The sequence below is a fragment of the Mobula hypostoma genome, chromosome 6, assembly GCF_963921235.1.
Source record: "Mobula hypostoma chromosome 6, sMobHyp1.1, whole genome shotgun sequence".
Classification (NCBI taxonomy): Eukaryota; Metazoa; Chordata; class Chondrichthyes; order Myliobatiformes; family Myliobatidae; genus Mobula; species Mobula hypostoma.
This window is the reverse complement of record NC_086102.1, coordinates 133,415,057-133,432,633: the sequence shown is the minus strand read 5'-3', so window position 1 is coordinate 133,432,633 and position 17,577 is coordinate 133,415,057. Positions and strand designations below refer to the sequence as shown.

The window sequence follows — 17,577 nt, the reverse complement described above, 5'->3', positions numbered from 1 at the left end:
GGCAGCGCGCGTTGGAACAGCCAAGCTCCTCCCCCGGAACTGCATTCTAGCCGCCATTGCTTAAACACCTGCTTTATCTCGATTTATTTTGTGCATCCGTTAGCAAGGTGAGTTCTAAGGTAATGGAAAACCCTAAAAGAGCTCGTAAGGGTGTTACATTTAGCGTAAAACTAGACATAACTAAGCGTTTTGATCGTGGTGAATGAAGTAAGGACATTGTCCACGCATTGAACTTGCCTGCATCTACCATTCGCACTATTTATACGCAGAGAGAGAGAATTTTGAAAGCTGCCGATGTTACTGTTGGTTCTGCTCATAGCAAAGTGGTCTCTCAGTCGGCATCCAATAATGGATAAAATGGAAAGTCTATTGCTTGAGTGGATTGATGGGTGTACAAAGCGTGGTGTTCCGTTAAGTTTTCTTATACTTAAGGAGAAATCAGTCAGTCTTTTTAACAAGCTGAAACAGAAAGCACTGGCCGATGGTGATGAAAATGTTGCAAAAGTGGAATTTAAAGGTAGTCATGGGTGGTTTGATCGGTTTCTGAGGCAAGGGCAGCTTCCATAGTTTAAGCAATGGTCCCCAACCTCCAGGGTGTGGACTGATACGTTGCCACGAAGAATGCAGCGTTGCAGCGGTAGTCGGAACACACTCAGCACATCTTTAAGAAAAAAGCCGAAATAAACAAGCTAATTAATTAGGTGCTGCCCGGCACATAAATGTTGGCCCAGATCAGAGGCAATTGCCGACTGCGTCAAGTGCTTATTCGTATAAGTGTTTAACTGTGACGAAACTGCAATTTATTGGAGTCTTCCCGATTCCAGTAAGTGAAACTACACTGTACATGCATTATTTCTACTTTATATAGGCTGTGTATTTATCATATCATTCCTGCTTTTACTATATGTTACTGTTATTTTAGGTTTTATGTGTTATTTGGCATGATTTTGTAGGTTATTTTTTGGGTCTGGGAACGCTCAAAAATTTTTCCCATATTAATAAATAGTAATTGCTTATTCACTTTACGACATTCCGGCTTACGAACCGTTTCATAGGAATGTTCTACCTTCAGATAATGGGGGAAACCTGTATCATGACATAATTACACTGCACAATACTGTGGATCATTTCAGTACTACTGCAATTAAATTGAATTCCAGTGAGGTTAAAACTCCTCTGTGCCACCATTTCATTGCAATTTTCATCTAAAATGTCAGGGAAAAAATGTAGGAATTATTTAAAATAAAATAATTGACCATTTGACAAGCATTTGTACTGCATTTTCAGCACCACAAACGGGATGTTTCTGTTTTTATAATACTGCTTGACCGATTTTACTAGGAGAAATAATGAGCAGAAATTGCAAAGAACTATCCTTGCATTTTGAATGGAATCAATTTTAAATATCATGCTCAGGGCATTCAATAGATATTAGATAGATTACTGGGTTGAGCTACCCACTGGAAAAGGACAAATGCATTATATCATTTCAGAAGAACAAGTGGCAATCTTATTCAAAAATTTTAAATACTCCACTAATTGACAAGCCAGATGCCCAAAGACCTTGCATGCAGCCTCTAAAACCTGTTGTCTTAGTCTCAAAATAAAGTAATTTGCCAATTAAGAATTCAATCACCAGAATTCACTATTGCTGAGAGCAGTGGAAGTTCAGTTAATAAGTATATTCAAAGCTGAAATTTATAGATTTTTGGAGATTAAAAGAATAAAGGGATATAGAAAAGAGGTAAGAAAACAGAATCAGAGGTTTAGTTATAAGTTTATCCAAGAAGGAAACAGAATTAAAGTGCTTTTTGGTCACCTCCTAATTTTACTTCGTGTTATACCGCTGAACATTTCTAGTAAGTCATACAAAATCATTCCTTAGTTTATTTAACTTAGTTGAATTTGTTTAAGAAAGTAATAGATTATTGCCTAGACAGATTTTAGCAAGACAAATTGGCTGGAGAAGTAAAAGCCTACGGAGTCCATGGGGAAAGTGGCAAGTTGGATGAATGATTAATTTATTCGGAGACAGCAAAAGATAATGGCCAACCAGCTTAGTGACTGGTGGATTATGTTTTAGCTTTGGTTACTGGCCCAGGACCAAACCGCTTGCTTCTCATAATTTTTGAGTGATTTAATTGCCCGAGAAGGTGGTGGTGAACTGATTTCTTGAAACACATTCTTTCAGATGTAGACAGTGGTTAGAAGTTCAATGATTTTGACCCAGCAATGTTTGAAGGAACAGCAATACATTTCCAAGTAAGATGCTGTGAGACTTGGAGGGCAGCTTCCAGATGATGGTGTTCCCATGCTTTTGCTGCCATTGTTCAACTAGCTGGTAGAGATTGATATCAGGTATGGAATGACCATAAAATATAGGAGCAGAATTAGGCCATTCGGTCTATTGAGTCTGCTCCACCATTCCATCATGTCTAATTTAATAACCCTCTCAGACCCATTCTCTTTCCTTCTCCCCATAACCTTGGACACCATTGGCCAGAAAGAACAACAGTCTACAAATCAAATGAGTCAAGCACAGTGGAAGCAGACAGACCAATTGCCTTCGTTCTTGCCATGAGGGAGGAGATGAAGGCTGCCATTTTATGAAGAGACTCTTGTGTTCTCCATTTTGTGAGCTGTAGTTGCTTGGCTTGATAAGTGTTTTAAAGTAAACACAATCATGCTCCAGGTAATCTGCTGAACTAGGGATAGTTTCCAAATAATAAGTTATTTGTGAGGTTTGTGACTGTTGGGGTCTGTATTTGCCTTGCATGATAACAAAGAGAAAATAATTTACCAGTTGTCACTTGCTGGCAAGAGGGCAATAAATGGATTCTGGCCTGGAGTAGAGCCAATAAAAAGGTGTTAAAGGTCAGGCATAACCAATAGCCAATGACACTGGAATACAATATTTAAATCGTTAAGAAGTGAGTATAAAAGCAGAAGTCTTCACATAGAAGATAGTGATAACTCTCTAAAGACCAAACCTTGTGGATGTGAGATGCCCCACAGACGTGGAGATTCAAAACAAGACTACAAGGAACATGTGGCCAGCAGTCAAAACTTCTTTTTAAACTGATATTATATTTTCTATTCTTCGACTGCTCATGGTAGGTCAGGAAAACTTAGTAAGTGAGCACAAGGGTATTCTTCCATTGAGGCAATAAAACGTACTTGCCTGTAATTACAGATTCTCTCTGTGCCTCCCTGGTCATTATTACAAGGGGTAATTCTTATAATAATACCTTGACTAATCAAGAACCTATCAACCTCTACTTTAAAAGTACTCAATGATAGCCATCTGTGGCAATGAGTTCCACAGATTTAACACTGTCTGGCTAAAACAATTCTTCCTCATCTCTGTTCTAAATGGACATCCCTCTATTCTGAGGCTATGCCCTCTGGTCCTAAATTCACATCCACCCTAGGAAACATTCTCTCCACATCCACTCTTTCTATACCTAGTTTAAATGAGATCCCCCTCCCACTTAAATCTTCCAAACTCCAGCAAGTACAGGCCCAGAGCTCCTCATACATTAACTCTTTTGCTCCTAGAGCCATTCTAATGAACCTCCACTGGACCTTCTCCAATGCCAGCACATCCTTTCTTAGATAAGGGGCCCACAATTGCACATAATACCCCAATTACAGTCTGACTAATGCCTTAAAGCCTCAGCATTATGTCCTTGTTCTTATATTCTAGCCCTCTCGAAATAAATGCTAATATTGCACTTGCCTTCCTTACCACTAACTCAACCTGCAAGTCAACCTTTAAGGGGAAATCTGACTTGGGAGACCTTGTGCAGGATTCCCTAATAAAACCATACTGATTTCTGCCTTTATCATGTGCCTTGAAGTACCCAAAACTTGATAATGGACTCCAACATCTTCCCAACCACTAAGGTCAGGCTAACTGATCTATGATTTCCTTTCATCTGCCTTCCTCCCTTCTTGAAGAGTGGAGTAGCATTTGCAATTTTCTAGTCCTCACGAACCATTCCAGAATCTAGTGATTCTTGAAAGATCATTACTGATGCATCCACAATCTCTTCAGCTACCTCCTTCAGAAACCTAAGGTGTAGTCCATTTGGTCCAAGTGACTTATCTACCTTCAGACCTTTCAGCTTCCCAAGCACCTCCTCCTTAGTATTAGCAACTACATTTACTTCTCTCCTTAGTAAGTATCTCCCTGTAAAATTCCACAGCTAACATTGTTCTGGAGCACTTTGAATAACTGCTTCTCTTCCCCAGCCCAAAGTTCAGTGGTGGTGCAGTATGTTTGTGCTCTTTTAAGTAAGGTGCAAATGCAGCTTTTGTGGCAAGCTGGGTGGTTGCTATGGTAGTTCAATACCTGGACCATATGTGCACCCTTTTGGTAGACAGATGTCTCTAATATACTATCTGTCCTTCTTGTGACAAGTATATCCAGCAACACAAGTCGAATGTAACTTTCTCTTTCCATTGTAAACTTAATTTTGCTGAATGTTGTTGATTTGTTTAAAGGTATCCTCCATTTCATTTTGTTTGGGTATGACTGATCGTATCCAGAGTTTGGGTTTGAGGACTGGAAGTACTATCTTTTCTAGTCTTTGCACAACCTGGCGTGTAAAGTCTACAAGGAACTATCATCAAGTCACTCCATGATCTCCCGCCATGCAGACAAGTCCCACCAGCCCCAGTTGCTTTTTGAACCTGGGGCATAAAGTCCACAAGAAACTGTCTCCGACTCACTCTGCGATCTTCCGCTGTGCAAACTACAGCTACTTCCAAGGAATTACAGATCTGTATTCCCAGATCCCTCCATCCTATGCACTCCTTAGTGCCCTACCACTCACTGTGCAAATCCTATTCGGGTTTGTCCTCCCAAAGTGCAACAATTCACATTTCTCTACAAGAAATTCCATCAGCCGCTTTTCAGCCCATTTTTCCAGTTGGTCCAGATCCTGCCGCAAGTTTTTATAGCCTTCCTTGCTGTCCACTATGCCCCTAATCTTGGTGTTATTTGCAAATTTGCTGTTCCAGTTCACCACATTATCATCCTACATTTAAATCTAAGTTATTAGTGCTTAAGCAGTACCTTACTGCCGATGCATTAATAACAGATTTAAATGTAGCAGTCATGATTAGGACGTTTGCAATTTCAAAACCTGGTCTTGCAGTCCATAGCAAATGAGAAATTTTACACTTCAGGATGTATAAATGAACAATGGTATCAAACTTGCAATTGGAATTCAATCCAAAGGTGGTTGAGGATCACATACCTATCATTCTCACTCTCTACTTCCAAACCAATTTAATGCAATTTTATTCTTGTGAACAGCCTCCTGCATGGAACCTTATTAAATCTTTTACTCCACACAAATAAAATCTCTGAACAATTTTTATCTACCCATAAGCACTCTTCCAAAATAATAATAATAAATGAACTAATTACTCAAATACATACTCAGTCTAATGAGTACTTAAGCCTAAATAAACAATCACTTCTTTCCTAATAAAGGTTCCAGTAACATCCCTACAATTGACATTAAACAGCTAAGCTTAAAGCTTAATCAGAGTTCTATTTACTGACTATAGCTCTGCCTTCAGCACCATAGTTTCAATCAAACACATTTCCACACTCCTAAATTTAGAACTCTGCACCGGTAGCGGTGGTGGAGGCGGAAATGATAGGGTCTTTTAAGAGACTCCTGGATGGCTACATGGAGCTTAGAAAAATAGAGGGCTATGGGTAAAGCCTAGGTAGTTCTAAGGTAGGGACATGTTCAGCACAACTTTGTGGGCCAAAGGGCCTGTATTGTGCTGTATGCTCTCTATGTTTCCATCTTCAACTGGATCCTTGACTTCCTGACCAACAGATTGCAATCAGCAAGGATAGGCAATAATACACTCTCTACAACAATCCTCAACACTGGTGCCCAGGAAGGCCGTGTTCTCAGCACCTTACTCTACATCCTATACACACAATTGTGGTCAATTTCCATTCTAGTTCCATTTAAAAGTTTGCAGATGACACCACCATGGAATGGGCTAGATCGCAAACAAGCCAAGAGAGAGTACAAGTAGGAGATAGAAAGACTAGAGGCATGGTATCAAGACAACAATGTTTACTTCAACATCAAGAACATGAAGGAGCTAATCAATGACTTCAAGAAGAGGGTGGAGAACATGCCCCTATCTCTGTCAGTGGAGCTGAGTTGGAAACAGTTGAGAACTTCAAGCTCCTAAATATAAATATCACCAACAATTTATCCTGGTCCAGCCACATTGATACCATAGCCAAGAAACACAAGAACATAAGAAATAGCAACAGGAGTTGGTCATCTGACCCATTGAACCTGCTCCACAATTCAATAAGAACATGGCTGATCTGACCATGGACTCATCTCCACCTACTGCCTTTTCCCCATAACCTTCAATTCCTCTACTATGCAAAAATCTATCAACCTTGTCTTAAATATATTTACTGAGGTAGCTTCCACTGCTCCATTAGGCAGAGAATTCCACAGATTCACCACTCTCTTGGAAAAGCAGTTGCTCCATCTCCATCCTAAATCTACTCCCTTGAATCTTGAAGCTATGTCCTCAAGAAAGCATATCAACACCTCTATATCTTCAAAATGTTGAAATTTGGCTGGTCCTTGATGACTCCTAACAATTTTTATAGACTAATATAGAAAGCATCCTATCTGGATGCATACAAAATGCTGGAGGAACTCAGCAGGCCAGGCAGCATCTATGGAAAAAAAAAGTACAGTCGACGTTTTGGGCAGAGACCCTTCAGCAGGACTACTTTTTTTTCCTCCATAGATGCTGCCTGGCCTGTTGAGTTCCTCCAGCATTTTGTGCATGTTGCTCAGGATTTCCAGTATCTGCAGATTTTCTCTTGTTTCTTTCTGGGATGCATGATAATTTGATATGGCAAATGCTCAACCAAAGACCACAAAAAAACTGCAGGGAATTGTGAACATAGCCCGGTCTATCATGAAAACGGCTTCGGGGACTTCCGGTAGCGCTCATGGAGTGAAGTCGCGTTCTTGACTCGCTCCATTACCTCTGAGTTTTTTCTCTCTATGGTCAGCTATACTTTAATTAACTATTAAGGCATCAATTTTTACAATACTTTGAATTAAACTGAATTCTCTGACAATTGGATGATATTGAGATCGGCTATGTCTAAGAACGGGAAAGACGGCAAGGATGGTAAACCTTCGGTTAAACCGAAAGCTACGGATCTCCCTCCGACTGAATCACCGGTGACTTTGAAAGCGATATCGGAGTTAATTCAGAGGGAAATTTCAACCTCTGTTAGGGAGATGATTCGTACAGAAATTATGGGCTTTGTTAAAGACCTGATTCATACGGAAATCTCAACTAAGTTCCAGAAAATTGCCGATTTAATTGATAAGATGCAAACATGTATTGCGGAACATCAGTCGGCTATATCTGATCTTCAAAAATCCGCGCAACAAAGTGAGCTTAAGATGGGGAAAGTCGAAGAAACAATTAATGTAATGAAGAAGAAACTTGACTTTTTGACTTTTAAAAACTCTGACTTGGAATCTAGAATGCGACGGCAGAATTTACGAATGATTGGCGTCAGGGAAGCCGTGGAAGCTAACAACCCTATGAAATATTTCTCCCAACTTTTAAAAGATGCATTCCCTACTGTATTTCCTGACCAACCACCGCTACTGGATCGTGTTCACAGAATCCCATCATACTCGTCTAGGTCAGATAGACCGAGGCATGTTATCTTACGTTTTCATTACTTTCAAGACAAGGAGAGACTGTTTCGATTCGCTCGATCTAAAGGTTTCATTGATTTTTCGGATCTTAAGTTCCGATTCGTGGAAGATTTCAGTAAACCAATCTGGGACCAACGGGTCCGTTACAGATCCGTGATGTCGGAATTCTATAAGATGGATTTAAGACCAGCGCTGCTGTACCCTGCACGTCTAAGGATTCGCATGTTAGATGGAGCCCTTCGTTTTTTTGATTCTCTATCGGATGCCCAGAGTTATCTGGATCAACTTTCATCTTCAACATCTTAATTGCCTTTTTTTTAAATTTTCTCCGTTGATCGGAGGCTGTGAATTGGTTGGTTTTAACTTTTCTGTGCCCTATTTGGGCAGAAAAGTTTACTTTCGATTTCTTAATATGGCTGCTAAACTTTCTTTTTAACTGCGTCATTTCTTTCTTTTCCCAGGGGATTCTGAGTGGTTACTTCCCTTTTGTCATCTTACGTATTTCCTGTGCGGCCTTAAATTTTGTAGTTTTTTTTTAAATTTTATTCGGTTTTGCTTTTTATAATCATTTTATGTTAATAATCCTATTTTTTTTTGTTGCTGTGTCTATTCATGAGTTTGAGGTTTATTGTGGTTTTTTTTTAATATATACTTTCCGGCTTTTGTTCTGTTCTGTGTGTATTTTAATTGAGCTAACTTTTTTTTACTTTTTTTTTACTGTTTTACAATTAGCTGACCCTTTTCATATTTATACCTTTTTTTTTAGGGAGCGTATACCGGAAGTCATGGGGGTAGTTTTAGCGCTTGCTTCTTTCTGGCGGGTCTGCTTTAGATTTCGCCTTGGGGTCTTGGGGTGGGGGGTGGTGGGAGGGGCTTCACGTTTTAGTTTGTTTCTCTTTGGGCTATATACATTATTGAAGTATTGGTTGCGTCCTTTTCCCCGGTATCTTTTGTATGTTCTGTTTCCTCTCCGGGTTTGTGGGTCGCGCCTATTGTCAATCCTCCTTGTTATGGGTTGACTTTAGGATTTATGGAGTCTATTATTAATTTTGTCTCCTGGAATACTAATGGTCTTAATCATCCTATTAAAAGGAAAAAAGTTTTTAAAGTGTTCCGGAGACTTAAAGCACAAATTTTATTTTTACAAGAGACCCATGTACGGAGGGGGGACAGACTACGTTTTTTCAAATTCTGGAAGGGACAACAATTTCATTCGAACTCCAATGCTAAGATTCGAGGCGTCTCTATTTTTATAGACTCCTCAGTTACTTTTATACAACAGGATATTATCTCTGATCCGAATGGTAGATTTTTACTGGTTAGTGGTTTACTATTTAATAAAAAAGTAGTTTTGGTTAATGTTTATGCTCCTAATATGGATTGTCCGGAATTTTATAAATCATTGTTTGATCAGTTTCCGAATTTGAACGAGTTTTCATTGATTTGGGGCGGAGATCTTAATACCTGTTTATCTCCAGCTTTGGACCGTTCGGCTCCTTTACGGACTTTACCTAATAAATCTGCAAATTTGATTAATTTTTTCCTTTCTGATTCTGGGTCGACGGACATTTGGCGTTTTCTGCATCCTCAGGAAAAAGATTTTTCCTTCTTTTCACATGTTCATCATTCCTATTCAAGAATTGATTATTTTTTCATTGATTCTCGTCTCATTCCTTCAGTGATTAAATGTGATTATGATTCTATAACCATTTCGGATCATGCTCCACTTAAGCTTTCTATTAAAATTATGGCCAATATACCAAACAATAGACAATGGCGTTTTAATTCGCTGTTGCTTCAGGACTCGGACTTTGTTAATTTTATGAATGAACAGATTGAGCTTTTTTTTACAATTAACCATACAGAAGATATTTCGGTTAACACTCTTTGGGACACTTTTAAAGCCTATATTCGGGGTCAGATTATTTCGTATTCCGTTGCTTTGAGGAAGAAACAGAAGCAGGAGGAGATGGCAATTGTGGACAAGATTAAAGAAATTGATAAGAAATATGTTATGGCTCCTTCTGAGGAGCTATACAAACAAAGAACTGAACTTCAAATGGAACACAGTTTACTACTCTCGTCCTCGATTGTAAACCAATTAAAGAAAACAAGAAGTGATTTTTATGTTCACAGTGATAAAATTGGCAAGCTGCTGGCTAATCAATTGAAATCTAATTATGTTAAATCTCAAATCAATCAGATTTATAACCAAAATGATCGATTGATATTGGATCATGTGGGGATTAATCAAACCTTTTGTGATTTTTATTCTTCTTTATATAAATCAGAGTCTCCTCGAGATTCTAAATATATGAATGATTTTTTAGATAAGTTAGACTTCCCTCAGATTTCACAGGATCTGTCTTCTTTATTAGATACTTCCATTACAATGGATGAGATTAAGAATGTTATTTTTTCTATGAATCTGGGGAAAGCTCCTGGCCCTGATGGGTTTACCGTTGAATTTTATAAATGTTTTGCTTCTTTATTGATTCCTTGGCTCTATAAGGTTTTTGAGGCTTCTTTGAAACTTGGTAAACTTCCGGAATCTTTTAATAGAGCATCAATTTCTTTAATACTAAAGAAGGATAAAGACCCTGCTCAATGTGCATCTTATAGACCAATATCTTTATTAAATGTTGATTCTAAAGTTTTTTCCAAGTTATTAGCAAATAGACTAGAAAAAGTACTTCCTTCTATTATTTCGGAAGACCAAACGGGTTTTATTAAAGGTCGTTACTCTTTTTATAATATTCGTACATTGTTAAATATCGTTTATACTCCCTCACAAAATGTTCCTGAGTGTGTTATTTCTTTAGATGCCGAGAAAGCTTTTGATAGAGTAGAATGGCCTTATTTATTTAAGGTGCTTGAAATGTTTAATTTTAGCTTGAAATTTATATCCTGGATTAAACTGTTATATCACTCCCCTGTAGCCTCGGTTCGTACTAACTCCTTAAACTCACCTTTTTTTCCTCTCTTTCGTGGTACTCGACAAGGCTGTCCTCTTAGTCCCCTATTATTTGATATTGCATTAGAACCTCTTGCAATTGCTATTCGAGAATCTTCAAATATTACTGGGATAACTCGGGGATTAAAGTCCCATAAATTATCACTCTATGCTGATGATTTACTTTTATATATTTCTAATCCTGAGAGATCCATTCCTGCTGTTTTAGAGTTATTAGCACAATTTGGTCTTTTCTCAGGTTATAAATTAAATCTTAGTAAGAGTGAACTTTTTCCGATTAATAAACATCTTCCCTTATATTATAAATTTCCATTTAAATTGATTAATAATTACTTTTCATATCTTGGGATTAAAATTACTTGTAAACATAAAGATTTATTTAAGACTAACTTTTTACCATTAATAGACCATATTACTCAACTTTCATCTAAATGGTTTCCCTTATATTTAACTTTGATTGGTCGTATTAATGCAGTTAAGATGTTTTTTTTGCCAAAATTTTTATATGTGTTTCAGGCATTACCAATTTTCGTTCCTAAATCTTTTTTTGATAAAGTTGACTCTAAAATTTCTTCATTTATTTGGCAGAATAAGAATCCGAGACTGGGTAAAATACATTTACAGAAAGCTAAGAGAGATGGAGGTTTAGCATTACCTAACTTTAGATTTTATTATTGGGCTATTAATATTCGACATATGAAATTTTGGTTACTTGACCGGGACATACTATCTATTCCTAAATGGGTAGCATTGGAATTACAATCCGTTCAGGGTTATACACTTGGTTCTATTTTAGGTTCCTCTCTTCCTTTTGATTCGAAACGCCTTAAGCAGGTCTCTAACCCGATAGTTAAATATGCTTTGCGCATTTGGTTTCAATTCAGAAAATTTTTTGATCTTAATCAATTCGGGTTAGCGATTCCTATTTTAGGTAACATATTTTTTCCTCCCTCTTTTACGGATCGCGCTTTTCAAACTTGGAAGACTAAGGGTATTTTACGGTTTTTGGATTTATTTTTAGATGGTTCCCTTATGTCTTTTGAACAATTATCTAATAAATATAACTTATCAAGAATACATTTTTTTAGATATTTACAAGTTAGAAATTTCCTAAGTACTATACTTTCTTCCTTTCCAATGCTTCCTCCTATATATATTTTAGATTCGATAATTAACCTTAATCCATGTCAGAAAGGTGCATCGGCTATGATTTATAATATTATTATGAAACTTAGGAAAGCTCCATTTGATAAGATTAGGGTAGATTGGGAACAGGAATTGGGGCTTACCATTTCTGTGGATGATTGGGGGCAGATTTTACAATTAGTTAATACTTCCTCTATTTGTGCTAAACATTCCCTAATTCAATTTAAAGTGGTTCATAGAGCACATATGTCCAAAGATAAGTTAGCGCGTTTTTACTCGCATATTAATCCTTTCTGTGATAGATGTTCGGGGCAGATAGCCTCTTTAACTCATATGTTTTGGTCTTGCCCTACTTTGGAAACTTTTTGGAGAGATATTTTCAATATTATTTCTAAGGTATTAAATATAGATATCTCTCCTCACCCTATTACTGCTATCTTTGGACTACCTAAAATTTCTAGTAATCTTTCCCCTTCAGCCCGTAGAATGATTGCATTTCTTACTTTAATGGCGAAAAGATGTATTTTACAACATTGGAAAGAGCTTAATGCTCCAACTACCTTTTTTTGGTTTTCTCAGACGATTTTATGTTTGAATCTGGAGAAAATTAGAAGTAACCTTTATGATTCTTCATTTAAATTTGAACAGATTTGGGGACCTTTTATTCGATATTTTCATTTAATGTAATATTTACCCTTCTTGTTTTTTTTTCACTGTTTTAATGGAGGTCGGGATTGAGGACGTGATTTTAAGTTTAACTCTGTTTGGTTTCAAGTTAGCCCATTGCTTTGCTTTGCTTTTAGGTAGTTGCACGGTGGGTTTTTTTTTTGGGGGGTTTTTTTTTCTTTTTTCTTTTTTTTTCCATTGATATATATAAAATCTAGTATACTATTATGTTATCTTGGTTTCTTATGCTTAAATTACATTGTTTGTAGTATTTTCTTTTTGGTATTGTTATCTTTTGGAATTTTATTGTACTTTAACATTGTATTAATGTTTATATGGCTTACCTTTTTTGTATACTTACTCAATAAAAAGATTTAAAAAGAAAGAAAGAAAACGGCTTCCCCTCCATGGACCCCACTATATTTCCTGCTGTCTCATGAAAGCAGCCAACATAATCAAGAACCTCAAAGTTCAAAGTAAATTTTATTATCAAAATACATACATGTCATCATATATAACCCTGAGATTCACTTTCCTGCAGGCGTACTCAGCAATGTTTATAGAATAGTAATTATAACAGGATCAGTGAAAGAGCAACCAGCATGCAGAAAATAAACTGTGCAAATGCAAATATAAATAAATAGCAATAAATAATGAGAATATGAGATAACAAGATAAAGAGCCTTTTGCTTAAGAGCCTGATGGTGTGAGGTAATAACTGCTATTCGCAGCAAGGAAAGAGCACAGTCTAGGTGGGGGAGAATCTCTGATGATGGATGCTGCCTTTCTATGACAGCGTTTCATGTAGATGTGCTCAATGGTTGAAGGGCTTTACCCATGATGTAATCCACTACCTCTTGTAAGATTTTCCATTCAAAGGCATTGGTGTTTCAATACCAGCCATGAGGCAGCCAGTCATTACACTCTCCACTACTCATCTATAGAAGCTTATCAAAGCTTTAGATGTTCAGACCTCTCCCACACCAGTCATTCTCTTTTCTCCCCTCTATCAGGAAGAAGATACAAGGTACGTACCAGCAGAATCAAGGACAGTTTCTATCTCCCAGACCCCATTGTTAATTCAGATCTTGAATGGATCTGTCATGCGCCAAAGTTGAATTCTTGATCTCGCAATCCACCCTGTTGTAGTTCTTGTACTTTGTGTTTACCTGCTGCACATTCTCTGCAGCTGCAACTTTATATTCCACGTTCTGCTTTCTTTTTACTACTTCAATGTAATTATGATCTGCCTGGATGGCGCACAAACAAGGCCTTTCACTGTATTCCACTCATGACATTAATACAGTAAATCAACTTCTTGGTTTCTCACTTGCATTTTTTAAATAGTAGTTAATTCACAAGTCCTTCAATCAAATGGACAATATCTAAATCATGCAATCAAACTAAAGCACCGAGAGTTTCTACCAAATCCTCTATTAACACTTCTTGTCTCCTCTCCCCATTGTGTTTTGTAAAATTTGTCCTCAAGATTGTTCATTAATTGTCTTACTACTGGCAATAAACTACAGGTGTCCCCTGCTTTTCAAACGTTCACTTTACGAAGCCTCGCTGTTACGAAAGACCTACATTAGTTACCTGTTTTCGCTAACAGAAGGTGTTTTCACTGTTACGAAAAAAGGCAGCACGCACCCCGAGCAGCCAAGCTCCTCCCCCGGAACTGCATTCTAGGCACCATTGCTTAAACACCTGCTTTATCTCGATTTATTTTGTGCATCCATTAGCAAGATGAGTTCGAAGGTATCGGAAAAGCTGAAAAGAACTCGTAAGGGTGTTATGCTTAGCGTAAAACTAGACATAATTAAGCGTTTCGATCATGGTGAACGAAGTAAGGACATTATCTGCGCATTGCACTTGCCTGCGTCCACCATTCACACTATTTATATGCAGAGAGGAAGAATTTCGAAGGCTGTCGATGTTACTGTTGGTTCTGCTTGTAGCAAAGTGATCCCTCTGAGTCAGCATCCAGTAATGGATAAAATGGAAAGTCTATTGCTTGAGTGGAGTGATGGGTGTACAAAGTGTGGTGTTCTGTCAAGATTTCTCATACTTAAGGAAAAATCAGTCAGTCTTTTTAATAAGCTGAAACAGAAAGCACTAGCCAATGGTGATGAAAGTGTTGCGAAAGTGGAATTTAAAGGTAGTTTGATCAGTGGGCGGTTTGATCAGTTTCTAAGGCGAGGGCAGCTTCATAGTTTAACGTTTACCGGAGAGAGTGCTTTGGCTGATACTGAAGCTGCCGAAAAGTTCCCAGCAGAACTGAATAATTACGGAAGGTGGTTATTCGTATAAGCAAGTGTTTAACTGCGACGAAACTGCAATTTATTGGAAAAAATTGCCGAGCAAGACATTTATTTCGAAAGAAGAAAAGCAGGCTGAGGGACACAAGGCATCGAAGGACAGGTTTACCCTAATGCCTATTATTAACACCACTGGTGATGCTCTCCTTAAGCCTCTACTAGTGTACCATTCAGAAAATCCGAGGGCACTTAAAGGCGTTGATAAGAAAACACTTCCCATTGTGTTCCGTTCACATCCAAGCAGTTGGAATACCCAAGTGCTTTTTTCTGAGTACATGAGCGGATACATTAGTCCTTTTGTTGAAAAATACCGTCGAGAAAATAACCTCAATAATAGGTGTCTTGTGATTGTTGATAATTGCTCATCCACCTGCCATTACCGAGTATGGCTGTAACATTCGTGTTGCGCTCTTACCGCCGAATACGACATTGTTGCTGCAGCCGTGCGACCAAGGCCTAATAGCCATAATTAAGGCTTACTATACACAAAATGTGATGCATTTTATTGTAAGTGCCATTGACGGAGTGGGCAACGCCAAAGCATCTTTGCGAGAGATCTGGAAAGACTGCAATATAAAATTGACAATTGCCAACATTGGAGATGCTCTCGATAGGCTAACAGTCTCGATGAGAAATGGCTTTTGGAGGAAACTATGTCCCGAAGCAGTGAACAGTTTTAAAGGCTTCGAACCATCAACAATAAATATGGCAATAGTGAGCTTGGCTAAGGAGCTGGGTTTATGGAAGTTGATGAAGATGATGTTGAAGAGGTTTTGGCATCTCATGACCAAGAACTGACAGATGAAGAGCTGATGCAATTGCAAGAGGAAAGAATAACAATCTAAACCAAATGCAGTAGCGAAAGTGAAGTCGTCCAAGAACTGCACGTGAAGCAATTGTGTGAGATTTTTGCTGCGATTGACAAATGCTGCAATGATTGCAGAAAAGTATGACTTTAATTTTGAAAGGATACATACATTTCGGGCAGGTTTGCAGGATGTTTTGAGTGCTTATAAAGAACTGTATGATAGAAAAATGCGCAAGGCTAAGCAGTCAAGCATACTGTCAATTTTCAAGCCTTCCACATCAGCCACAGCAGACAACGAACCTCGACCTTCGACATTGAGGCAGGCGGACATAGAAGATGGTGGCCTACCTGCCCTGATGGAAACAGACGACGATGAGATGACACCCCAGTCTCCTCTACCTCCCACCACCCCAACCTCCAACAACTCAGCCTAACACACCATCATCAGTACGCTTGCTGTCTTCCCGATTTCAGTAAGTGAAACTACACTATACATACATTATTTCTACTTTATATAGGCTGTGTATTTTTGTGTTATTTGCTATCATTTGGCAGCTTCATAGCTTAAATGTTACTGGAGACAGTGCTTCTGCCGAGAGCGCCTGCGCCGACAGTGCTTCCGCCCAGAGGGCCTGCGCCGACAGTGCTTCCGCCCAGAGGGCCTGCGCCGACAGTGCTTCCGCCCAGAGCGCCTGCGCCGACAGTGCTTCCGCCCAGAGCGCCTGCGCCGACAGTGCTTCCGCCCAGAGCGCCTGCGCCGACAGTGCTTCCGCCCAGAGGGCCTGCGCCGACAGTGCTTCCGCCCAGAGCGCCTGCGCCGACAGTGCTTCCGCCCAGAGCGCCTGCGCCGAGTGCTTCCGCCCAGAGCGCTTGCGTGAAATTTTCACTGCGCTCGACAGTGCTTTAATGATTGCAGAGAAGTATTTCTGCTTTATATAGGCTGTGTATTTATCATATCATTCCTGCTTTTACTATATGTTACTGTTATTTTAGGTTTTATGTGTTATTTGGAATGATTTTGTAGGTTATTTTTTGGATCTGGAAACCCTCAAAACTTTTTCCCATATTAATCAATGGTAATTGCTTATTCACCTTACAACATTCCGGCTTACGAACCGTTCCACAGGAACACTCTACCTTCGGATAGCGGGGGAAACCTGTACCATAGAATCTTGATTGAATTAATACTTAGTGAAGTACTAGCTGGTTATTCAACCAAGGTGGCAACTAAGATAATCTCACACAAGTTTAAAAAAAAAGACTAATTTCACATGTCCTTGAAATTGCTAGTCAATTATCATCTTGCACCATTTTCCAACAGAAAATACATTCAAATATAATGTACAAAAAGTTTTTTTTTTAAAAAGAGACAGTGAACTTCAGGAGCACTAAACATATTACAATAATAGAAGAAACAGTTACCTTTCTGAAGGAGAGTCTGCACTTTCTTGTTTCTTTACTCTGGGAGGTGCAGGCCTTGCACTTCCTGGTCGAGATATTCGCTTGCTGCTTAAGAAAAGATTAACTTCAGTATGATTTAGATGGTAAATTAGTATTTATCTCAAAATTACAAATAACCTGCATCAAGAATGATGATCTTAATATCATTTATCAGACTTGTTTTGAATATTTAAGTAAACAAAAAGATCACCTTTGAACAGCTTGAGGCAAATGTTCATCTGAAATATCTCCATTCACCTCAGCTGCATTCTTCTTCTCAGTTGAATACTGGACAGCTTCAGGATCTGCAAACGTTGACACATTTGTTACTACATTATGCCTTGGGGGCGGGGTGGGAGGGAGGAAGAGACCAAACATATTCTAAAGATACAACCTGTTCAAACAAATTACTACACTGTTGAAATAAGGCTGAATCCATTATTCTATGAACTAATGCAAATGCAATTAAATAGT

At 38.4% G+C, this 17,577-nt stretch overlaps 1 protein-coding gene across 1 annotated transcript in view; it reads right to left on the bottom strand.

Annotated features, from left to right (window-relative positions):
- The window catches only part of traf3ip1 (TNF receptor-associated factor 3 interacting protein 1), a 151,190-nt gene that overhangs the window by 70,732 nt on the left and 62,881 nt on the right, over window positions 1–17,577 (bottom strand). The window contains exons 9-10 of the mRNA XM_063051778.1: window positions 17,315–17,408; window positions 17,086–17,169 (exon numbers count right to left, since the gene is read on the bottom strand). Coding sequence (XP_062907848.1) covers window positions 17,086–17,169; window positions 17,315–17,408 — 178 coding nt within the window. The remainder of the gene's footprint in view (window positions 1–17,085; window positions 17,170–17,314; window positions 17,409–17,577) is intronic.